The sequence below is a fragment of the Oculina patagonica genome, chromosome 9 (assembly GCF_052425735.1).
Source record: "Oculina patagonica isolate OP01 chromosome 9, crgOcupat, whole genome shotgun sequence".
Taxonomy (NCBI): domain Eukaryota; kingdom Metazoa; phylum Cnidaria; class Anthozoa; order Scleractinia; family Oculinidae; genus Oculina; species Oculina patagonica.
The window spans coordinates 26,152,070-26,178,071 of NC_135766.1; the positions used below are offsets into that span (position 1 = coordinate 26,152,070).

Genomic DNA, 26,002 nt, shown 5'->3' on the forward strand with positions numbered 1-26,002 from the left:
ACAGCGGCAATGAAACTGTCAGAGATTCGGGGTGTTTTTACATTGGTAATAGGCAAAGTTGCACCAGAGAACAGACATATACAAAGAAAGCAATCATAATCACTTGTTTGTGTGTCCTTCCAGAACATTTGATCACACAACGACCACCCGGTCGAGCGCCCAAGGAAAAAAATTAAAAGCTGATCTTTGAATTGCGACAAACAGCGCCTCCCCGGGAAACCGGTGATTGCATAAATTGAAATATTTTATTTTTCCTGTTTGGTGAAATGAATGCAGAACAACGACAAATGTCGATAAAAAATTGAACAGGTTTAAAGGATAAAATGATTGAGGCAAACGTGCTGCATGCTTCGCAGATTACACTCTGACCTTGCAAGGATCAATGAAATCGATTCTTGTCAGGCGTATAGCAAAATTTACAGTGAATTCAAGAGAATTGTGCAGTAAATCTCGACAATAACAGGAAAGAATCAATCAAACTGTATTTACCCACCTCTGGCTTGTTAACTGGAGAGGATGAGGGAGAGACTGTTCCACCGCCCTCTTTCTGAATTGTCAAGGCATCTCGAGATAGCTTTACACGAACCTTCTGAAGTTCTGCGCGATTGATTTGCATCGAAATACACCCTGTTTTCAGGAAGCTCTGAAAGAAAAACAGAGAAACACAACTTTAGGATTCATTTATTGTTATCTATGCTCAACGATAGTTTGCGACTAAACAATAATTAATGTGCTATTCAAAGAGAAGAAGTTGTCGCAAACAGGGTTGAATTACCTCCGCCATTTTTGAATGGTTTCGCCGCGACTCCCGCTCAAGGTGATCTCATTCACACATTAATCAAATAAACCATGAATGAAGCAATTTTAGCGAAACAAAAACAGCTCCTTGAGGTGGCTTTTAAATTTGCAAATTTCTTAACGTCCTGCAGAGATTAAACAACCGGCATCGAATGCAATAAAAAGAAATTCAATGTTTTGATTTGAGATATTGCGGGCGCAAACAGCCTCATTTGGAAACCGATATTTGCATAACATAAACTTAACCTGGAACTCAGGAAGTATTATTAACTGCAAATAACTAATCCTAGTTTCAATTTCATATCATTCACATTCTAAGATATGAAAAGCTGTTTATCGTGCCCTGGAAAATATTGGCCAGTGTTCATTTTAGGTAGTCAAAGCTTCATAAGATCGACGTCAAATTTCTCCCCACCGCTTCTCGTTTAGTTTCTATCGTTCTGTCTGAGAGAGTTTATATTTCAGTCAAAACCTTTTTATTACATGGCTACGATCAACTACTTGACTTGGCCACTTTATTTGTAACTGCTTTAATGTATTTCAACGTAAAATTTACCGACAATGATTCAATCTTGTAATCAGAGTGCTCAAAATTTAATCGTAGAGAAAAATTGCTTTCTTCAAGACCCTTTCATACAAATCCTATAAAATCACGCCTTTGGGGTGTGGTAGCTAAAATAGATTTGTAGATTTTTCCTCGCTCTCGATCTCTCGACTATTTTCTGATAAGACACGCCACATTTGGCATGCTCTCCAAATCTTCATTATTTTCAGCTGATGAAACGCATGTCATTTTCCGTTGCACTTCAAAGGTCAATAAAACCCTTCATTCCCGGCCCCTGGCCTGAGCAATCCTTTTTTGGCTCAAAAAGAAAATCTTAGGCGTGACATAGGGTTTAGATGCTATAGCTTCCCAAATCTCAAATGAAATAAAGACCAGTAACTTTAGAGGGTTCTGCGAGACTCGAGAATATATTTATCTGCCAAAGCAAACGTTAAACCCATAAATCTCTGTTTGAATAGCATTACGAAATATCTCAAGTTTATAGTAATGTACCGTACTGTCAGAAGCTTTATGGGACAAGTCACTAAATCAACAGCTCTAAGCTTCTTTTGATTTTTTTTAAACAGTTTATTTAACTGACAGTAGGTTCCAAAGGTTCTAAGGGTGTGGGATGGACCGCTAGAAGCGGTCATCCCGCGAAAGCGGTTATGGCCGTAAACGGACTCCGTGAGACCGGTGAACAATAAGAATAAGGGTATTTTTTTTTTTTGCGTTCTTCAGGGCTTACAGACCCCTTATAGGCTGCCCTTTAGCGGCCTCACCGCATATCATATCACGAAGAAAAAAGCAACCCAGGACAAGACTCTCACTCTTTTTAAACAATATAGGCCAATTTCATCCCTCCCTCTCCCCGGTTGGGTTTTGAGCACCTGCATGTGACGTCATGACAGTAAGGACACTCGTTCAACCCAATGAGTTATCAACATGGAATTTCTTCAAAGTCAGTATTATATTGTAGGTCATGAGAATAAAGCAGCTAATCAAGCGCAAGTGAAATTAAATCGGGATAAACAGATTCACCCAGCTAGAACCACCTAGGAATTGTATGGATACATGTGCAACTATAAACATCACTTTTTTGACGTTCTGTCAGGTCAAACGATGGCTATCACAGAAAGTTGTTAAGAGGTTTTGCAACTCACTTTGAATCAAAATATCCAACAGATAATCCAACAGTAACTAGATTTGGCATTACATTCTGAACACGTGCGACCCAGATTTCAAAGCTCATTAGTCAGTTGTAACCTGTGGCGTGAAGTAACTGTTTCTATTTCATTTTACGTTTATTTGAGGCCACCGATGCTATTTCAGTGCTTTGACTGCTATTTTGTGTCTTTATTGTTCATTTAAAGTCACTGATTAGTTTCAACTGAATGAAACAATGACTTCTGAGGCCTGCTCAGTTCATTGTCTTGCTCGGGGAGCATGTAAAATTCTGCAAGCTTATTACCTACCGTATAAAGAAGAACATTTTCTCTAGCAGAACATCATCAATCTCAAATTATAGCGGCTGGCGTAGATTCAAAGTTCATACGGAGTCCAATAAACTTCCCGCCAGCATAAAACAAAACACGAGTTCTGTGACGAAAGATAAAATTGATGAAAGGAAAAGCCACCAATCGGATGAGCCATGAAACAATTTAAGTCAGCGTGAAGCCTTTTTTGGAATTACATCTTTTCTTTTTGTTATGACAGAAAAACCGCTTCAGGAAGCCATTTGGGTTCGTTTAGACACCACACGCAAGCTGCTACTCACAAATTGACATTAACACTGGTGACGGATACTCAGTTTACGGTCATAAGAACATAATCTGTTCTATACAAGGTCTCGTCCATTTGTCTTGGGTCATAACTTTTTCGAAAGCTAAAAAATAAGGCAAATGTTCGCAAGCAGATTCAACATGGAAAAATCTAAATTTGCGGTTATCAGTATTTTTGCCGATAGGGAAGTAGATTACAGATAAAGGAACTGATAGTTGCCTTGCGGATAGATAAGAAATCAACCAAAATCCACTCAAACTTCATTTCATGCAGTCAGCAGACCGGCCTGGAAAGACCCTGGGAACGAGGTTGTACCTGGAGTGCGCTTTCTTATATCCTAGGGCTTACGGAAGAATTTTGTGCGCGACAAAACATCCGGCTTGCAGGCTAGCGTAGTTTCCCTCTCACTGACTAGTCTTGAGCTGAAATAACGCAAGCCTCAGGTATTTATTTTACTGATGGACAACTTTTCGGCCGGCAAGTAGCAGTGATTATGAAAAGCAATTTAAAATCGAGTTTATGAAAATTGGCATTCAAGAGCTATTGTGTATGTAAGCTTCTTTGAGAAAAAAAATTGGCTGAGAAAAGAGACAGTTGCCAGTGAAAGAATCTGACAGTATTAATTAAACGATGATAACTCTGTCATCGAAAAAAAAAAGAAAACAGAAATTAGAATTTAAAAAAAAAATGCAAAAACACGACATACATCATGGTATCATGGTACTAATAACAATCAAAAAATTTTACATTTACACGAAAATGTTTCCAAATACGATACTGCTGCGCTAAAATATGTTCTTTTAGATAATTAAGTACATCGGAAATACACGGAAATTAGCGGTATGTATCAAGAGAGATTTTTTGTTATATATAGCAGACACTCTCTGCGGTACGTGTTTAATCCTTTTTAATTTAACAAATTTTAAGAATAAAACCATAATAACTCGATTATTAGGTACAGTTGCCAAATTCTACTTCAATGCGGTCGCGCGCGTTCTTTTACAATAGAGAAGCGACGTACAACAATGATATACTTTGTGTTTTTTACATGACGCATAACATAAACACTTCTAGAAGACATTTTACAGTAAGAAACACAAGAAACTCTATTGTAGAGTAAGACCAAAGGTCAGATGATTGAATGAAGCATTGATCGTGTTTAATTTCTGTCTTTGAACGCGTACTACGTGATTCATAATAACAGTAGTGTCACTGCGTTGATTAACAAATGAAAATCTTATGCTCACAGGTCACGGTTTGTCAAACCGCAAATACAGAAAAATATGAAAAGCTATAAAGTCCATGCATTATGTACAAGTTCTGTATTTAAAATACTCCCAGCTTTATTGCAAGTGGCGTTTTATTGACAGCGCTCGCAAAATTATTTCAATCGAGATATTGCCGGAAGGTCATTGGTGCGTCTAGATAATATACTAACATGTTTTTCTCCTCATTCCATGCTGGATTTACTCACAGTAAATATATCCTGAACACTAATCTACTTAATACGCGATCTTTTTTCGTAAACACTCGTAAAAGAAAGAGATTTGAAGGACAGGAACATATAAAGTATGGATTGAGTTTGCTTACGCACGTATCATAAGATATAGAGTTTATAGTCAGCCACCCGCCATATCAAACCAGTTTTCATAAAAGTGCGCTTACCTTTTTACGTTATAAATATTCAGAGATCACACGTGTTCTCAAAACGCCGGAAAGCTTGAACCAAACTAAGAAAAGCTCTAGCACTTCACATGGAACATGTTCTTCTCAATTCCAGATACTCTCATCATTGGCAATGTCGTGACAGGCAGGTAACTTAATATAATATTGACATTCCACGCCAAATTATTTCCCCTAATGAAGAATTTAGGGTCAATATACACTAAAGTGAATTTCCAATGGTCAATATAGTCAAAACGAACTTTACAACGCTCCCAGAACCAATATTGCATTTCTAAGTCCACTCACGTAGAACTATTCATTATTTTAAGCCACTCTTAAAAGAAAGAGTAGTTTACACTGAAATATTTGATGTAGTTTTGCAACTTATACATCATGCTGGGTGAAGAAATATGGCTCATGGGAAGCCTGGGCAAGAGCCAGTGAAGAATCCCGATTTCTCGACCCTCCAGGGAAAACGAAAATTGCTTCGAGAAGTCGGGAGTAGAATTACAGAGAAGTACAATCCAAGGAAAAGGAAAATTGGTTCAAATATTCGGGAGTTTCGAGAAATCGGGATTCTACTGTAAATTGAAAAGTTGAGTTTGACGGCGAGGCACAAGACTCGAACTGGCCAAACATTAGGTCACAAAAAAATTACTCTTTTTTTTTGTTTCCTCTTTGTTCTTTCCCAGAAAAAGGATACATCCAATACAATATGCAATTCTGTTTAACCAGTATGCTGCCCTTCACGGTAATTGTGCTCTCTTTTTATCTTCCAAAATACACCCAAAACACTTTTCTGGGCGTCCCATTAAATTAGCGTCAGTTTGGCTGACCTTCAGAAGTACCCTATAGTATACTTTCAATTTTCTGTTAAATCCGGGGAGCTTATGTTATTTTTATCATATTTAAGAGAGGGTGTGTCGTTAAGCTATTTTACCATACTCGGACGTAACACCTGTGCTTAGCATTCACAAGTTACGCGCGATAATACGATAAGCGTCCAGCGCGCGAAGGAAAGAATCGGATTTATGAAGTGAAAGAATCTGATTGCACTGATGAGAATAAAGAACGAGACAAAATATTAAAAGAATGACTTGACTTTCTATGGTTTACAGGATATGGGTTTGTTTCCATGACTACCTGTTCGTATGGTCACTTTAATTCCTAAGTATTAACTTCAAGTCCAAGTATTGGAACACGAGACCAGAAAAAGTACCAATCTAAGCAAGACGCGAGTCCATGTACCAAAACGTTCTCCGTACTTCTAACGAAAGATATGTATGACAATCGTAAGTAGAACTGAAAGTTCGAGCTCACCAACGAAAAAACTTTAAATGACCCTTAAGTCTTTAACCTGCTTTTCATATTGTTAAGGAGCTAAATGTTTACCGATAATTTTGTGACCATGGTCACTTGTCAAGCAAAGATTAGCTCTGACATCTGCTACACTTAATTATTGGATACCTCTCTTGTTTGTCCTAGAAATTTTCAGTTCCAAAAAACACCTCACCTGTGAACTTGCTGTTGGCTTTGTTGCGACCTTGACTACTACCTCCCTTAAATAGGTCCAAGGTTAGCTCTCCCTTTAAATAATTGTGTTTTGCTAGCTTCAATTGGTTCATCTTTTCTTGCCTTTGTAAGTCAGCTGGGTATGTTTGGAATGTGCATCCGAGTACTTTGTTTTTGAGCCAACTGGTTAACGTTTGGCTAGAATCCCATGAGTACCTTGAGTTGGCATAAAAGCTTGTGTATTGTAAGAGTATAGTTGCCAGTGGTTGGAACAGTAGTCTAGAAGTTGCAAGAGTAGAAGAGATAGTAACAAAGCCAAGCCAGAAAACTCTCGGTTCCCGTTGTAAGAGAAGGTGCCTCACTACAATAAGCCTATCTTGTGTCAGCTGTTGTTAACAACCGTATAGTTATAACAAGGAACTGGAATAGGGCTGCATGGAACACAGCTCAGACTACACAAAAATATGCTGAGGGCGATGTGTAAGCCAGAACATTCTACAGTTATGTACAGTTACTTAAACCAAGGGCGTACTTAGAAGCCCTGGGAGAACAAACGCTTTTTACTTCTTTAACAGAACAATTGCGCCGTTACAAAATACTTAATTATATAATTAGTGCGAATACCTAACAATTATTTACTTCAAAGCACGACAAAGAATGAGCATTTTACAAATAATCATTTTACAAACAATCTCAAGATTGAAATGTTTCTTCCGTGAAAACAAAAACCAGATTTAAGCTACTGTTCTGCAAACCACCTGTTTTGCTTGGAAACGAGCTCGTCTTCTATAGGTTTTGAAGCGTCCCTGACATTCTAAGCTGAACATGCGCATTAACGTGCCACGAGCCCTTTAATCAAATCTGCAACAAATCGTGAAAATAAAGGTTTTCAATTTCCAAATGTTTTGCCAAATCAGTTATCTTTGTCGCGGAACGACAGTGCTTATTTGTAGTTCTCTTTCCTATTTCTTCTTCCTCAGTCCTGGGACGTGAGCGTATTGGTCATCGTTGATATCCGGTTCATTATCCAAGTTCCAAGTTAACGCTTGAACAAACGACTTTACACTTAAATTAAACTTAAAATTAAGCACATATTTACATACTTACTCAGTGTTCAAGAGAATAACTCACGAGGACGTAAAACACACGTACAACGTGCCAGTTTTGGCTTACAGAATTTAAACCTTAAAAAATGATCAAGTAAAGGAGATGAATAAGTAGAACAAAAACCAATTTCAAATTGATACCAACCTGCTTCTCGAGTGTTAGCTAATTGGATTTCCTCTTCACAAGTTTCGAAGGCCTGTCTGAAGGACATGATGGCTTTCTTGAAGGACGCCAAGTCTGCCCAATTACACTGTTGTTGGATTATTGTAATAACTTCAGTAACAATCATATTAGCTCTGATAACTTCGTCTACCTTGGTACTCAAGATACTCAAAGGCTTCCCTTGCTGTTCTGCTGTTCTCAGAAGAATCTGAGCCTCGACAAACAAATTCTCTAGCCTTGTTAGATGTGGATGAAGTTCTTCTCGGAATAGCTTCTGATAGGCCTCGAACTGTTCCACTTTCTTCCAATGTGGACTATGCTTCGCGAGGTGATCAGTCCTCAAGACGGGGCGATGACTCAGGTCGCTCAACTGTATGGCATTGTCACCGACAACAGGATCGTTCGTCTCAAATTCCCTTTGGACGTCTTGTGAGGGGTATTGCCAGTTTTCACTATCATCTGCGCCGAAACTCACGTTGCAAATACCACAGCCAGATTGATCTTCTTTAAAGGCTCTGAAGTAGTTAATGACGGGATCTTCAATGGGTTCCTGTTCAGAAGGAACTTCATCTGCAGCCGCAACTTCCGCTGCAATTTCTTCTTCCCAGGATTCTGCTTGAAGGGCTTCCTCTTTTTCTATGGCTTCGAGCCTTTCGTTTCTTGTGTAATCCAAGTCTCCAATGGACTGTTCGTCCTCCACCTGTACGCCAAATTCGGCCGTCAAACTATCTTCCACATGTCCTGGCTCCGCCACCTCTTCAGCTGGTGGCACTTCTATTGTCTGGACCACTTTCTCCAACACATCGGTGCGAAAGGTACCAATGTAGTTATTGGGGTCCAGTGTACCCCACCAGAGTCCGTTGTGGAAGCTGTCCCAACGAACATCGAAAAGAGCCTCTCGTCTTGCTTTCAACAGGTCGTGAAGAATGACCACAATGTCGCGAATTCCTTTGGCCTACCGATCCTGTTTCAGGCATCTGTCAATTCTCTCTGGGAGAGTGACATCATGGGATGGTTCAGTGTAAAGGTTCTGAAGGAGAATGGCCTCTTTGTCAGGTGGAATCGACTGACCGCAGTTGCAGAGCATGGTAAGGACCAAAATTAGAGCACGCTCTGTCTTTCCTGACTCAATGCAAGAATTCAGGTGGAGGACGTTCTTTAACACATTTAAATGCGGCGAATATTCCCCCAGCATAAGTGATACCATATCATGCAGTAACTTCTTTATGAATGATGGATGGACGACTTTGGTATGTCAAAGCTGCCTGGTATACTCCAATATGCCCCGACGTAGTGCAGTTGAGGGTGTGCCAAAACGAGATAACCGATGAGTAGCTAGCAGGAAGACAGACCAGATAGCGAGACTTCTGGGACTGTTGAAGACGAGCAAACAGAGTTAGGAAGACACACGTGAAGAATTCCAGGACATCAAGACCGTTCCTTGGAGACGGAAAGGAAGTTGTCTTCTTGGGTTTGCTGCCATTGATAGGAGGCAGCGAACTGCATTGTGTCCAGCCTCCAAGATGTCACCAAAAGCATGTAAATGAAGCTTGGACTGCTGCCGCCATCGTGAAAACAAGGTAATGTGCGTACCTTTCTCTACAATAACACCCACTGATTTTGGAATAACCGGTTTGCAGTTCTGAAAATTGCAACCTTCTCTAAATGTGTCCTCCACATCTTTGATCCACAACTGGATTTTCGATTGACTTTACCCGATTAGCTGAAGAAGCTGTGAAACAGCCAAGAATAAATCGGCACTTGAAAGGATTTCCTCCTTATTCCATAGTTCTTCGGCAAACTTGAGTAGACGTTGTTTGTGAAACCGACACTTCTCATCTCGCAAAAAAGAGATGCAAGAGTGCAGACGACTGCTGGATGGTTGGCCATTTGCTGGTAAAAAGAATGCTAAAAGTTTCTCACAGGATGCAAAGGCATCCGATGAAAAAAGGTCTTCCAAGCTAACCTAAATCCTTAGCTTGAGCGTCAAGTGAGATTTTATTCAAAAGTGCTCTGAAAAGTTTATCAGTGCTATTTTAAGATGGATGGTTGTGCTGGTACTGAAAACATACTCAACATGTCTACTGACTGTCTCGTGTGTGACGAACGTTTTGTGCAAAAACCCACGAATCTGTCGAATTAGATTGGCGACTCTGTGAAAAAGAGCTTCGGCGATATGTTCACGGACATCTTGGAGATTCACCTCCCAAAGAAAACGGTCACCTTCCATGCATGCGTCTATTTACTCTCTTTGGTGGATAGATTGTTGTAGATTGTTCAAACATTTTACACGTGATCGATTAGCTTATAGATCGTAACCAACCAAACTTGGCAAGCGTGTTACCTGAGAATTTTTATTCACCTAAAAATTGCTATTTGACACTCTTAAAGGTGTCCCACTACATAAAATCCAATACTCCGAACAGTCTAACAACATTTCTCTTTGCCACCAGCCCCAAAAATAACTCTTGCACGCATTGCTTGCCTATGTTCTTATTCTTCTAGTTGTTACAAGATATTAACTGAGGTGCTGTATTGTAAATGTGTACGATAATTTCATAAATTCTTGAAACTTATTGTGTCAGCTTAAAACTATGTGGTTTATCGGCCTTCAAAGATATATTCGCGAAGTTATTGTTCTGTATATTCGTACAGAACAGTAATTTATGCTCAACACCTTTACATCTCTAACAAAACATAGAAGAGAAAATATAACCGTTGTCAACGATTTAAGCCCTACTCTAAAAATTAAAAATATTATCGCTTTTAAAACTATGGAATTTCTACCGCTACATAAAAACGCCCCTTCTCTTCTCTTTACATTTTTTTATTTGATACTGTAACTAAAACTACTCAGTTTATTTGCCTTTCCTGAGATATTGTACTCATTGGCTAAACCTCTAATATACTATCCAAACTACGCGGTTACGACAGCTTTCCTTAGACACAGTTAAACTTGGGTCCTCAACCCGAGTAAAAAAGTGAGTATTTATGACTCCTGTTGTGCCGGCCTTTCGAACTAAATTTGAAAAGGTTGTTTAAATAACATTATACACAGTTGTTATAAAGTAATCACTCAACTATACTTATTTTTAAAAGCAGCTGTAATACCTATGCTCCAAAAAGTCCGGACACTAAGTAAACTTATCTTAACAATAAGTTTAAAGTCTTACGACTAATTGGATAAGTTGGGCAAATTCAGCTGAACAGACTGGATTGTAAGGATTGTAATGAAAATTTCTTCCTTCCGATGTCTTTATTTCTTATTCTTTTTTAGTCCTGGAACGTGAACGCATTCGCCATCTTTGACAATTTGTGACTGGCTCTCCAAGCTCCAAACTGAAAGGAATGCAATGTCAGGATTTAAAAGCGCTTATAATACACAAATAACGGGACCAAACAAATCGGGCGTCAAGCTTTGTACTTGTAGTAAACTTCACCATAAAAGCCACCCTGTGCATGGCCTTTGCACAAAGTTGCACTAAAATAATCAACATTCTGTTTTCCTTGTTGTGTAGGACAAAAACTACTTTTAATCCGTATTTGACGCTTATCAAAGACAACGATTAAAATTACATTCGTGATAGACTCGGATGATGTATGATGGACGCATTTTCTACTTAACGTGTTGACTTTTAGGACTAGATTTCTTGTTGAACAATCGAAAAAGGTACATGAGCCAAAAATGAGACAAAAATACCACTCATATGAATCAATAACGTGAGTTCATCAGGTTGACTTTTATGTTTTAAAAATATTTAAGAACAGATACCAACCTCCTGTTTGGCGAGCATTTTGTTTTCGCACTTCCTCTTGGCAAGCTTCAAAGGCTCTTGTTAAAGAGACAGTGGCTTCCATTAACGATATTTCATCTCCCCATTTACACTCTTTCTCGATTCTCGAGGTCACTTCAATTAGAGAAGAACGGGCTGTTTTAACCTCATTCAGCGTGCAGCTCAGGATACTCACAGACATGTTTTGTTGATCAGCCATTCTCAATTGATCTTCAGCTTTTTCCACAAGGATCTGTACTTTTGAAACGGACGGCAACACTTCTTTTCTGAGTAGGACTTTGTAATTCTCAAGTTGTTGCTGTTTCTTCCAATGTGGACTATTCTTAGTTAGGTGACTATCACGATCCTTAGCAAAGTCTTCAGGAGAGCCCGACTTATTTGCCTGTTCAGGAAAACTATCTAAAACGTGCTGTTCTTTCAAAGTGAAAATAACATTGCAGATACCGCAACCTGATTCGTCAACTTTCACATTTCTGTGGAACATAGGGACGTTATCCTCTGTATTTTCTTTTCCACTGTTGATTTGGGGGGAAACGCTTTCTTCTGGTATCATCTCCTCTTTCCAGGATTTTGCCTGAAGGGCTTCCTCCCTTTCGATAGCCTGCAACTTCTCACTTCTTTCAGGGTCCAAGTCGCTTATAAGTCCTTCGTACTCCACACGTGGACCATATTCTTCTGCTTCAGACTCCGAAACGTCTTCCGGTGAGATCTCTGGAGTTTCTTGGGAAAGGCTCTCCAAGACATCAGTATTGAATGTCTCAATGTACGCACTGGGGTCCACTTCATCCCTCCATAGCCGTCCATGGCTACTTTTCCAATGAACATCACATAACTCTTCTTGCTTTTTGCTCAACAGGTTCTGGAGAATAACCACTATTTGGCGGATTCCTGTAGCCTGCCGAACCTGTTCCAGGCAGCTTCTAATCCTCTGTGGAAGTACAACCTCATCAGGAACATTGACACAAAGATTTCTAAGGAGGCTTCTCTCGCTCTCAGTTGGGAATGACTGGCCACAGTTGCAGAGCATGGTAAGGACCAAGATTACAGCGCGTTCTGCCTCCCCAGACTCGCTACAAGAACTTGATCGAAGCACGTTGTCAAGAACGTTAAATTTAGATGAGTACCCTCCTAACATGATAGAGACCATGTCACCAAGAAATTTTTGCACAGCTCGGATGGTATTTCGAGAACGCGGGAACTTTTGGACTGCATAATAAATTCTGAAGTGGTTTGCTAAGGAACAATTTAATGTGTCCCAAAAGGTAACAACTGATAGGTAACTTCTTGGAAGACAGACTCGAAATTGAGGCCTACGGTAGCTAAAAACACAAGCAGCTAAGGCAAGGTGAACGCACATGTGGTATTCCAGGATCGCAAGAAAGTTCCGCGGGAATGGGAAAGGAAGCCCTCTTCCCGGGCTTGCCGTCATCTTCAGGAAACGACGCACAGCGTTATGCCCTGCGTCTAGAATGTTTCCCTGAACATGTAACATTCGCTTGGAGTCTTCCCACCACCTTGCAAACAAAGTCCACCTTGGTGGGTTTCCCTCTAACACCATGCCAGCTGAATGTGCAACTCTTGGCATGCTGGTCTGGCTGTCGTGCATATTCAAGAAGTGTTCTTCTTCTTCTTCTTTGATCCAGGATAGGATTGTCGATGGAGGTGATCCGATCAGCTGAAGAAGATTTGAAACTCTGATAAACAAGTTTACATCTGAAATGTGTTCTTCTCTGGTGGACCGCGTTTTCCACAACGTTTCTGCAAACTTGTACAAGCTTTTCTTGAGGAATCCAGTTTTTCGTACACGACTGATGTATCTTGCCAAGAGAATGGTTGGTGAAACACCCATAGGTGGAAAGAAAAAGTCCAGAAGCTTTAAACAGGACTCAAATGAATCTCTTGGGAAAGGGCTGTTCAATTCTTTACTAGAAGGGCTCAGTTGCCTCTTGAACGCACCCCCAGGAACGGTTCGATGAGCCATGTGCCTCCTCTCGAGTTTGAAAAAATCGTTCGCTCGCGCGTCCAGAAAAATTGTATGTGAAATTGCCCAGAACAAAGCCTCTGTCTTTTTGTCGGATGGTAAACTGTGCTGGCAATGACAACTCCTGTGGTCACATGGAATCCCTACTAAGAAACGCTGGCATGTTTCATTAGTGGAAATCGCTTTGCTAAGAAACGAACGAATCTGAGGAATCAGGCTGGCAATTCTCTGAAAGAGGTTTTCTCCAATTCGTGCCCGAACGTTTTCCAGAACCATTTCCCATTTACTTCCTGCAAGAGGTTGCTTCTCAAGTTCCTGTGAGATCAAAAGAAAACGAACACCTTCCTTGTGTCTTACAACTCTCTTTGTGACATCTTCTCCCTTGGAAAGACCAAAGTACTCCTCACATTTGTCGATCTCCATTTGGGTCACAAAATTTGGATCGCGAACATTCAACGAAAAAATGAGATCTATTACTTTTTTAACTAGCACCACCAACTTCCAGTTATTGAGGAGTCCTGTAATTTCGTCACCCGCGGTCTCAAAAAGAAATTCAACACACTCAAGTTCTCCGCAGGTGTTAGAGACTGATGATTCGGAGAAAATTCTCATAGCCTCTAATACTTTACTTTGATCCTTGGAAAGCTTTGCTTGTCGTAAAGTAACTTCGCCCAAACTGTTCATCTCCTCTGTTTCCTTGTATAGCTTCTTAGCTTCCTCTAGGTGGGCATCTTGCTCCTCTTTTGGTATCGTAGTCTTGCTGCGCACATGAGCAAGAATGCAATCAGCCGTAAGACTTGAGTTGCCAGAGCTTCTAGCGTAATCAGCCGCGAAGAGAAATGATCCATTTTCTCTCATGACATTTGCCGCATCAGCAGAATGTCCTTCTTTATGCAATTCTTTGGCAGCATCCTGAAACAATCTTTGCTTCTTCAAAAAATCGACCCGCGCGTTGAGGGATTTAACATTTTGGAGAGAAGCATTCATTTTTGGTTTATTGCCTGTCTTGGAGTGGAACTCTGCTGAGGCCAGATACAGCTCGTCAAGAGTCCTGCTTGGTGGTGACGTCAATTTTTGCTCCCCAGGTGTTAATTGATTGAAACGCCTTAAAACTTCAATGGCCCTGCTGTATAACCTTCCACGAAGAAGTACTTCAACTGCTTCGCTGTAATCAGCAATTACTTCCAAACACTGCCCTGCTTCTAAGAAATTACCATTTCTTTCAAACACTCTTGCAGCATTCCTCTCCTGGGGAATCAAAGTTTTATTTTTTAATACAACCTGAATGCGTGTATCTTATGCCAAGAAAAAAGCCTCCTACCTAAGAAAACAAGTCAAACAATACGAATATACTATGCTTATGTGTTTGAGGTTATCGCCACATTTAAAATGCCTTCAACAAAAGCCTTAAAAATAACTACTGTAAACTCTCGCGAGCTAACTTGGTGCGTAAATACGCTCGAGAATAACATTCACACGCACTAACGCATACACGCTTGCGCACTTATGTCATAAAACATAATAACGTTAAGATATCTTTTACACACCTTTTCTAATGTTTAACTAATTGAAAATTAACTAATCAACTGAAATGCTTTTATTTAACAGTATTCAGAGCCCATAAGAAAGCCACCAGGGAGATAGGTAGGCTTACCATGGTAATTAGGGAGATCAGCAGACGACGTGAAAAGAGAGGCTCGTTTTTAAAATGGTTCAGGTGTTATAAATCAGTTACAAAAATTTCGTACGTATTACAAGGAGAATTCCCTCTTTCTGTCATAACAGTAAAGTTTCACAGACTAATTACCCCATGCATGAATTACATTTCTTAAAGAATACCTGGTGTTAATACGTTTTGTATTCTCAAGTAGTATAATTGCAAGCTACTGCATCAAAACCTAAATTATAAAAATTCAACTTATCGCGTACCTTTCCAAGTTTCTGTAGAAGGCTTGCGTACAGAGTTCGTTCTCGTGCATTGATCAAGCAGGCTCTAGTTTCTTGAATCATGTTGCACTGCAAGAACTGATCGGCTGCTCGTAGAAATTCATCCTTCTGTCGTCGTGGCTCACTTTGAAGGCTTTCAGCATATTTGGCTTGAACATACGCTTTACACTTTTGGCTCATCTCCACATTACCAGATTTTGTAAAGCACGTTTCTGCAGCCTTCCAGACCTTCTTGTTGTAGAAGAAAGTTCCTTGTTTTTCCCATTCTTCTAAGGACGACTCCTTGGGAAACATATTTTCCAAAGACAGGGTTCCGGGTGAACTTTTCTTGTTCCCTGTTTCTAGTGTTACAATTTCCGCCAAGCCAAGTTGTTCAAAGTACTCAAACACTGGTCGGCGGTTTTCTTCATCCTCATCGAAGAACCAAACCTTCGCCCGCGCTCGAGTCACAGCCGTGTACAACTGTTTCAACTCAGAGTTCAGGATCTTGTGTTTATCAGGGTCAAAAGCCAGTGGTCTGGACTTGATTTTGGACGTGTTAACGGTTTTACAGTCGGCAACATCCAGGAGATACTGCGTTACAACTCCCCATATTGACTTGATATTTGCCTAATGAAAATAAAATGACCGGATGAAAAATTGTGTTCTGAGCAGCCACTAGACTTTGAGATGAACACCCAGTACCTGATGAGAGTTTCAGTTCATAAAGGACGAAGGATAACGCGAATAGGTTCATTTACATACAAGCTTGATCTTAAATACTGTGGGTAACGAGACAAAACAAAAACTTCACTCAGGGGAATAGACAAAGTTCTCTGCTGGATTTCAGTCCATTGTTGAGGGAAGTTGCTAGGCGTATAAATAATATCCATATTACATCAAACGCCTAGCAACTTCCCTCAACAATGGACTGAAATCCAGCAGAGAACTTTGTCTATTCTCTTGAGTAACTGAAGTTTTTGTTTCGTCTCGTTACCCAAAGTATTTAAGATCAAGCTTGTATGTAAATTTTCTTAGTCTGATGATGGCATAGCTTATATCGAAATATAACAGTTTATTTACCAAGATCTTCATTTGTTGTCTAAATTATTGAGCACAATGAATCTCATCGGGTTATCCTTCGTCCTTTGAGATCAACATTAGCATTATTTGGTGGGTTAAAATAAAGCCAATTTACGCCTTTCCTTTAATAGACCTATTATGTTAATTGCCCATTTTAGATTTTCATTGGAAAATTGTTCCTTTATCCTTCTAGAAATAATGCACTCATGCGCACTTAAACTGAAAATGACAAATTTTGAAAGAAACGACTTTCAAGAGTAGCATCACATGATTTGAAATAGGACAACACGCAACGAAGCTGAAGAGGTCTATTTCTCTGTCAGAATACAGAATTTAGGAGGGATAGCGCAGTGGTGAGAGCACTCGCTACTAACCAGCGTGGGGTCGATTCCCGGACCCGGCATCATATGTCATATTGGGAACGAGGTAGGACTACCTTCTTTACACAGTTAAGTTACAGCAATTTAAAATAAAAATTTTAGTTTTTAAAAGAGTGACCCGACCCCCTTAACTAGCGATCACCCGAAATTTGCCATCCGGAATCCAACAGACCTACAATCCTAGACAAAAATCCATGGGACACTTAAAGAAATAGTGCTCAGTGACCATTCCCTTTGCATTAAGAACGCATTGTTTAATTTTCCGAGCCCCCCGTCCCCCCCAAAACAATGTTGAGATATTGTCCCACGGTATGATGGATAGAAACCAACATTGAATTGGGGGTGGGGAGGGGGAGGTCAATACAATGTCAATTTTTCGTCGAAGTGGTTAAGTGTCCCAGGACTTTTGTCTAGGATTGTATTTGTGAGCTCGGTACTGAACTCGCTATTTTTGGCTGTAACGCGATTGCACATGTATTATTTCAATGAAATATCAACGGTTTTAATGGAAATGTAGGTCCACGGCATAAAAGACGTGACACGTGACATCAGAAAATAAGAGGGGAGGGGTGGGTGAGTTATTAAAAAAAAAAGGCCAGAGAAACAGGGCTTATTTGGATTTGTGGTCGCTCTAACTGTATCTTTGTATAAAGAGGACAGTGTTTTGTGACAAAATCGATTAACTCGTCACTTTTTGAACAGATTCGAGTCAATAGGGATAAATATATCGCCTTCATCAGACATGAGGATTATGTCGGAAAGCCCCCAAAACGATATCTTTATCGCAACAAAACAAACTTGACAGGGTTTCTACAGCGATTTTTCTTCTCAAACAGGCAAATCTCTTTTTGGTCATTGAAAAGAAACCATTCTTTTGGCTGTTAATAATTGAACATGTCTGTTCAGCTGAAATTTGACACGAAGATAAGTGCCACTGTTCTGTTGTAATGAGATAATGAGATACGCTAACATTTCTCACAACAGTACTCGCCACTGTTTTCCGCTTTTTTATGCCCTAGCTCAGAAATATATGCGTGAAACGCAGCTAAACCGATTGAATATTCAAATAGGAACCCTTTATGAAGTATTCATAAACGATGCTAAACGTTTTGCTCAATTTCTCACAGTACTCGGTGAACAAGCGTTGAGATAAATAATATATGCTAATTATTCTACTCTTGGTTTACGGGTGAGTACTGTTAAAAAAGTGATTAAACGAAGAACCAGTTACAACTATCGAACGTCATGGCATTGAATACACTATTCTTGATATACTGAGATGAAAACCCAATGAAAATGAGCACGTTCTAAATATTTTAGCTCAAAGAATCATGCGAGTACTGTTGCGTTTCCGGTGGAGCACTGTTCAGGGTACTTACAGTTCTGAGAGGAAATATGATGGTATTGAACACTTAGGCGCTGTTTCTTGGCAAAGAATAATAAAGATGGAAAGCAATAACGATCCCTGACATTAGTGTACCATGTTATACTGAAAAGAGTTCGCAAAGCTTGTATTTGGGTGCTCAAAGACTCACAAAAGAAAGCAACAGAAAAAACAGTACGTGGCAACTCTGGATATCCTTAAAATCCCGTGACTCTAATGGTGACCGTCACCATTTTTGGTAGTTAACGTGAAAACGTTGAGCATATTTGAAGGTCTTTCATGGTTACAGATGACTAAAATTTACTTTACACCGTGAACACCTCACCTGTAAATCTTTGAAGAAGTTGTACACAAGAACATCATCAAACTCCAATCCTTTTGCCTCGTAGATCGTCAACACCAGAGCGTGTCTCATTTCGTCAGGGAGCCTTTCTCTGGCTTCGTTCGACTTAACAAGGATAGCTTGATGGGCGCCAAACTCAATGGTGGCTGTCTTTCGCTGATTTCCACGAAGAATAATAGCCAGATCAGATTCACTGCAGGATCCAAGGAGCACCGGCTTAGGGCCAACCAGCTGACCTTGATCTTTAGACAACTTGTCCACTGACTCAGGGAAGTATTCCTGAAGGATGCTAACAACACTAGAAGCCAGGTTAAGAATACCACTGTGTGATCTGTAGTTGTAGACGAGCTGCTTTATTTGCGGGACAACGACTTCTGCTTGAACCCCTATAGCCTTGTAGTTCTCGTTCAGGTAGAAGAAGAGTGAACGAAGATCTTCAAATCTGAAAGAGATGCCTTGCATGATACTTTGTGCCGTATCGCCAGTGAGAAAAATGCCATTGGGATCACGACAGCAGCGCATAAGCAGCACCAACTCTGCCTGAGTGAAGTCCTGTGTTTCATCCACGTACAAATTGTGAATTGACCAATTTGGAACTCTACACTGCCTCAATCGGTGGTACAAATGAAACACGAGGTCGTTTTCGTCAAACATGTTGGAAAATTTCTTGACCTTCTCGTAGGATAAAAACATCTTGTAAATTGCTTCTCTGTCAGCTGTGAAGTTGGGTGCCCTCTTTTTTCCAATCTTTTGGTAGGTTTCAAGGCTGAGGTGACCGCTCTCTGTGTGTAGTGCTTCGTACGAGCCTTTAATAAACGATCGTATCTCCATCCAAACCAAAGACGGATGAAAGTTTACATCTTTCTTCGTCTTGCACATTTCAGACCACAACTGGTTTTCAAAAATACTGTAGCTAACAAAGACAATTAATCTGCCCCGTTCAAACGTTGATGCGTCACCCTCCGTGTGTTGTTCTTCGTCCTCCTCGTCTGTGTCATCTTCAGCATCCTCGTCGTCTGCATCTTCGTCGTCGTCGATGACGGGAATAGTGGACAACTGGTTGTCTTCTTCACCCCAGTCTTGAACTCTGGTCTCCAGGCTTCCATCTTTATTACGGGGAAAGAAGTAAGGTTCAGGCAGAGAGGCATCTAAGATGACGTAAAGGCTACGTGCATTTAAAAAAAGTGGCCACCCTGAGGCAGAGTCGTCAACTTCCTGCAGCTTCAAAGGGGCTGTATCTTGTTCAGTCTTTTGTTCAACAAATGGGCATGCTTGGTTCAAAGCATTAAAATTCTTCTTAATTTCTTGACAGAGGACACCATTTTTGGTTATAAACAGCTGGTGGAGATGTTCCAGGGATTCCTTAGATTCAGAACCTGTTTCGACATTGTCAACAGGCTTCACATGATCATTGGTGGCTGCCTCGCAATTATAACCATGCGTTACTCCACTATCACAGCTGCTTTGCGTTTGATCCAATTGCTGGCTAGTGGTTCCTGCAAAGTGTCCTCCCTCAAGGTTCGATGAGTCAGAATCTGAATTCTCTATAGGCTCCACAGGGCAACTCGTGGCTGCCTCACAATCATCACCACGCGTTTCTACACTATTTGTGGTACTACCCGTTTCCTCTGACTGCTGGCTAGTGGTTCGTGCAGAGTGTCCTCCCTCAAGGTTCGATGAGTCAGAAGCCGAGTTGTCTTTAGGAAGGAACAGCATTCTCTTGGAAATCAATGGCCCACTGTTTACAGCATGCGTCCAGTAGTTAATGAAATCTTTCCACAGGCGATAAAGGATACATGTCGTCTTTCCTGTGCCACTCCTCCCAATCAAGATAATGGAGCTCTGTGGAGAGGGTTCAAAGTTTATGATGTCATGTTCCTCTTCTGTCACTCGAAATGGAAAGTCGACCTCCACATTGCATGATTGTTGTTTCAGTATTGTCTGAATCATTGCAGTAGACAGGTGGTAGAACTTCAGAACTTGATACTCATTGTCGTGATGACTTGCTGGAGGAAAGAAAGTGACTTGGTCATCATCTGCTTCATCTTTACGGGTTTGGTCTTCTTGCACTTCAGGTGTTGGCGAGGAAGCACGTGAGTTATCTTGAGTCCGCTTGACATAGAGATTTGGACCTTGGTTTTGTGATGCATCACCCCTGGGAAGCCCCCTTAGCTCTTTCTTGAGGATACAGCCCTGCCCACGGATAAATGACGTGACTATGTTCTCTATCGCGTGCGAGAGTTTGTCGTGATCAAACACGATGTCCCATATTCGAATAATTTCCGAGTAGATGGTGGTCTTACTTTTAGTGTCTTTGTCCGAATAACGGGGAGAAAAGGCAAGTGCACATTCCCAAATGATTCTTGCAGCGTCTGTCAATCTTGTTTCATAAAGAAGCATACCACGGCTCTTTGGAAAACCTTCAAGCCTTTTACAGAGATGCAGCGTCCAGTTGTCTTGGCCTTGAGCAAGATTTGTCACCTTCTCGAGAAACAGTTTTTTCTTCCATGACTCCAAGCGCTTGCCATGTAAAACTTTCTTTACTTTTTCTGTGAGTACCACTTCCCATGGCAAACCCTCGAGAGCTCTTTCGATGCATGCCTCTGACGTAACAGTAACAATAATATCGTTGTCTTCGTTGCTTCGACTTAAACCGTCTTTCTCTTCTTGGGCTGTCCGGCTCACCTCTTCCACTCCATTGGTTTGCTTTTGATCATTTTCAAGATCAGGCTTCTCGGTTTTCATTGACGCTTTTCTAGCGTTTTCATGTGAAGCCATTTTCCTGAACCAGGCACGGACATCTAACTTCTTAATGAGTAACCGGATACGTTCACGAACAACGTACAAAGGTTCCTTTTTTAAATTATTGGATTTTGAAGGTGGAGTGATCTCACTGCTGCTTGAAGATGACGGAGTCGTTGATCGTATTGGTAAACGTTTCTTTTCTTGTTCTTCCACCTTGATTTGGGTTGGAATTTCTTCGTTTGCAGTGTTCTGGTCAGACAATAACGGACGTTTAAAGCTTTCCTCGGCTGAGCTTAATAGGTTTCTTCTGTAATCCCTGAGAAATAAGATTCTTATAAGATACCTTTTATCCTTGATAATGTCATCAGTTCAGAGAAATGAAATTACTTTAGTGTTAGTACATCGTAGCTGTTTCGTAGTTGTTGAATAATTAAAAACTGTTTAAGCAAAGTAAGTGTGTCTGACCATGTTATGATATTGTAAGGAATAAGTACAAATACTGCGAACTGAACGGTCAACTACATCGCCTAATCTCTATGTACTGTCAATTGGCTTTCAGGCATGCAATGATTTACCTTTATTCCAGAAGTTCAGAAGAATTGATCTAAAACTTGCCTTATGTCAGAAAGTAGGTCGATAGGGTATTTCTTTTCGTTGTTAGCGATAAGTGGATTTGCTCCTGCTTCGAGAAGAATGTTCATAGCTTCCTGTTTCTTTGAATTAATGTTTCCTCGACACAGGATATGCAGAAGAGTGTTTCCATCCTCGTCTTGCAAATCTACTGGATATCGTTTGCGGTCAAGGAAAAACTTTAAGATCGCGAAGTTTCCTAAACAAGAGATTTGAACCAAGGGAATATCAACATCTTATACAAACATAAGTCCGGTATATACTTTTGCTTTCAAACTTGCCTGTTTATGTTTAAACAGCCGCGCACCGCAATTCGGTGAAATTATAGATCTTTCGACAATTTTCTGATAGGTTCAATTTGATTTGACACTGACCAGTCAAAATCTCGTAGGTGTCGAGGTAGAGTTGACACGGCAAATGGTGGATTTCCCACCACCAATGCATGTTAACCTCTCAACTTCGCTCCTTTGACTTCTTGAAACTGATTCGTCGGGAAGTAATAGTACAGCCCCCATAACCGTAAGCTGACTAGGTGTAAATCTATTTATTACGTCAATCAATATCTCACCTTTTTTGCAGCCGATTCGGAGTGAAGCACGTAGGGCGCTTTCTCCTTCTCTTTCTATCAAATCATTTTCATCAGCTCCATGCTGTAAAAGAATCACTGCCAGGTCAGAATTGTCTGTCTGTATACACATTGAAAGCGGTGACTCACGGCTTGTCGGAAGACCCCTTGGAAGTGCTCTGTATTGCAGTAGAATTCTTACTAGCTCCTCACGGTTTTTAACATCGGATTCCAACACCAAGTCGAGTGCGTCATATACTATATAACACAAATTACAGACAATATTTAGCGGCTAAATGTCAATCTTGTGGACATTTCCTACGTGTACTACTTTTGGCTAACAGTTTAAAATCCTTTGCAGAAACCTGTAATTAAGTGCCAGCAGTCTCTAATAGCGTTCCATCGCAAAAATGTTTCCCTAAAACTTTACCCAGTACACTGTTTTAAGTTATAAGTAAATGCAACGAATTCAATTTTTGCAAATACGTTTTGGATCTCTTAACAGTCAATCAACAGTCAATGCTGCAAACGGTCTAATTTTGCATGCAGAACATAACGAAACGAAAATGCATTTAAATCAGTTATAAAAACGATAAATTTATCATATTAATCTGATATACAACGCCGTGTTGTTGAAATTAGATTGGTGAATCCCCAGCAGATTGTGCTGGACCAGGAGTGGTCCTGCTATCTTGAAGACAGCTTCACTTGTTCTTTTCTGTTAAAGCGGCGTCAACAACTATTGAAAACTATTTGCAATGCGGCGGAGAGCAAAGAAACGGACACCTGTCAATGGAAGCACGAATGGATTTCATTGAAGAGTCTTGTTGTACGAGCCATCTTGCTTCCTCGCTGAGATGTAAAAAGACTTGAGGCAGACATATAGTTCTTATTTCGACATTTTCTCGATGGTTAAGAAAACTTTTGGCCACCAGAACTGGCAAGCCATTCTGAATTAAATTGACAACTACGAACGTCACGAATTTTGGTTTATATTTTTTGTGTATATGTTCGCGTGAAAACGTTCTAGTCGATAGATTTTTTAACATTTTTTACTGCGGGCGGATAATGAGTAACTTGTGTCAGAAATGCAAAAAAAAGTTGGGGTCACCGACTTCGTTTCAGAGATAAACCGTGTGGAAAACTACCCTAGTTTTGAAAAATTGGCGCATGTAATTCACTATGGCTAACAGCGTTCGTAGTTTAAAATATCAAAGATGGGTAAACGGAGGCAACCGATCTTAGTCATATTTTGTAGAAGTGCGTCTGAAGTGTAAATATTTCTAAGTGTTGTCGTCCTTTTTGTAAGACTTAACCCTGAAAAGAGGCATTTAAAACCGTCGTAAAGCAAAACGAAAAGCTCAAAAAGCGGAATTTGAACGTGAGTGGGACAAACAAATCAAACTTTAACTCAATAGTTTTTTTTTCATTTTCTCGCAAAACGTAGATAATCATTAACAAAAGTGATCCGTTGAGAAAAAGGTAGGGGACACTGACCATTTAAGAGAGCAAACTGCAAGCGAAGTTAACGGAACGGCTGCCGACCCTATACGTGTTTAAGAAAGTTTTCTGTGGCTTTTTTTGTTTTACGGTGTCTCATTTTCTAAGATTTTCTGAACTTCCTGGGAAGGGCGGGGGATTTCCTCGAATCTCGAATTTTTTTTCGTCTGCTACGAGGAATAAACTTTTCTCACGTCGCACAAACAATTCCAGTACAAGAAATGCATCATCATTTTCCATACTTGGTCAACTTCAGGATAATGGCTCACTGGCTCAGAGATCCCTAGCGGAGGGAGCCAATCAAAAAGCTAGAAAATTATTATCCATAGGAAAAAAGTGCTAATTAAAATTGCTTGTCACACAGTTAATCTGGATTTTTTTTACTTAATTTTCAAACCTTGGGTCAGTCGGGCGATGGCGGGACATGAAACATTTTATTGACATGGTCTTACCTTCTTGGGATATTGCTGTTGTGCAAAACTTGACAAACTCCTTATATTTATCCCCTTGGTCTTTCAAGGTTTCCTGTGCTTTTCTATAAGCCGTTATTGCGTCATCAGTAAGACGTGCGTGAAGGTAGCATTTCGATAACAGTGTGTAACCCTGTTGAATTTCATGCAATAATTTTAATATACTTAACAATAAACTTCAAAACGAGATTAAGCCAAAAGCCGGGTTTACACGGGCAATTTTTATATGACAATTTTTATGTAACAAATATATTTGATCGTGTAGATGACACAACAATTATTTGTCGGCAGTCCAAAGTTTAGCGCGCCAGTGATGACCTTGGACAGCAGAGATACGCAGGGAGATACGCGCGCGCAGTGCTCAGTGCGAGTTTGTGAGATTGGGGACCACATATGCTGACGCAATGTTTGCCACATTTTATGTGACGAGTCGTCTACACGAGCAATTTTCGTATTTGACAACTTTAATTTGTCACATAAAAGCTGACAGGCCAGCTTGTCAACACTATATTTGTCACATATAAATTGACCATTTTTTCTCATCTACACGAGCTAATTAACGTTGTCACATAAAAATTGCCACATAAAAATTGCTCGTGTAGACCCGGCTTAAATAATAATTATTCTCATCGCAAGGTCTGAAAATTAAAGCAAACAAAGCTTCCGACCATATCTGACAGACTTCTTCAGCAAAGTAAGTTCCGCCTTGTCGAGTGGTTTCATGTTTGTTTAGTCACGTAGTAAAATCCGAGTTCAGTGGCTCACAGCCACTTTGATTTAATTATTGACGTGTTCCGGACCCGCGAGAATTACGGCCGAGCGATCGACTCGTGTTTCACTTGCAAATTACAAGAGTATTTTGTTTGGTCAGGTGACGAGCAGAACACTTTGCCAATCGTTGTAAACAACTGTTCAATTACGTAATTGCATAGGTTTCGTCCGAAATCCACTAAATTTTGGGCAAGTTTTTCAATATTTTTTCAATATTTCTCGCCCCAAATTAACATCAGTCAGATGTAAGTGGTACAAGTCAATCGTTTGCTTGCTATTTTGACTCACGTTTCACGCACATGTACAAACTCTGCACGTCGGGCTTACATATCCTCCCCGCTCCCCCAACCCCCGTCCCAGTGGTGTTTACAGCAAAATAGAGGAACTGTAAAACCATCGCCTTTTGCTCAGAGAGGGACCGCGGAGACCATTTTAAAGTGGTAGGGCTAAAAAGCTGGCTAAGACAAGCAAGCATTAGGGGTCACTGTTCCGCCATTTATCATGTAAAAGTTCATAGCGGAGCCCCGCGCGCGCCGAAGCCGCGCGCGAGCGGAGCATTCATGAGTAAGCAAATGGTTATCCATCGAACCCAGAAATTTTGGGGGAAGTTTCCCGCCCGTGGCTAAAGAAAAAAAGGGGGAATTACAAACAGCAAATAAAGCTCGCAGGGCAAGAAAAAAAAAACGGGTAAAATTACTCAGCGAGAGTACACAGCAAGACATCTGAGAGGTTTATATATTATCCAACTGCTCTATTTTGTTTGTGCTTTTTCATGTGTGAGTGTATCGAAACCTCGATGCGCCTTTACGCAAAAAAATGTGGCTTTCGTTCAATCGCAACATGGTAAAATTTTAATGTTA

General features: G+C 40.4%; 2 protein-coding genes and 1 pseudogene across 2 annotated transcripts in view; all 3 read right to left on the reverse strand.

The window, feature by feature from the left end:
- Positions 1–7,328: 7,328 nt before the first annotated feature.
- LOC144665066 (uncharacterized) lies at positions 7,329–9,800 on the reverse strand (annotated as a pseudogene).
- An 86-nt stretch (positions 9,801–9,886) lies between these two features.
- Positions 9,887–22,655, reverse strand: LOC144666017 (TPR and ankyrin repeat-containing protein 1-like). The gene is made up of 6 exons (XM_078527368.1): positions 22,405–22,655; positions 21,822–22,035; positions 18,444–21,522; positions 15,275–15,901; positions 11,347–14,593; positions 9,887–10,909 (listed from the first exon to the last, which is right to left on the reverse strand). Exons 1-6 carry the CDS (start codon positions 22,532–22,534, stop codon positions 10,827–10,829), a joined length of 7,380 nt encoding a protein of 2,459 aa, XP_078383494.1. The 5' UTR covers positions 22,535–22,655; the 3' UTR covers positions 9,887–10,826.
- Positions 22,656–23,212: 557 nt separating this feature from the next.
- LOC144665067 (uncharacterized) overlaps positions 23,213–26,002 on the reverse strand; it is an 8,816-nt gene continuing 6,026 nt past the window's right edge. The window contains exons 9-10 of the mRNA XM_078526244.1: positions 24,354–24,504; positions 23,213–23,253 (exon numbers count right to left, since the gene is read on the reverse strand). Coding sequence (XP_078382370.1) covers positions 23,213–23,253; positions 24,354–24,504 — 192 coding nt within the window. The remainder of the gene's footprint in view (positions 23,254–24,353; positions 24,505–26,002) is intronic.

Coding starts and splice junctions, on each gene's coding strand:
- LOC144666017 (XM_078527368.1), bottom strand. CDS start 22,534: ATGTGTATACAGACAGACAATTCTGACCTGGCAGTGATTCTTTTACAG. Junction 14,594..15,274: donor TTCTACAGAAACTTGGAAAG/GTACGCGATAAG, acceptor TTGATTCCCCAG/GAGAGGAATGCTGCAAGAGT. Junction 10,910..11,346: donor AAATGCTCGCCAAACAGGAG/GTTGGTATCTGT, acceptor CATTCCTTTCAG/TTTGGAGCTTGGAGAGCCAG.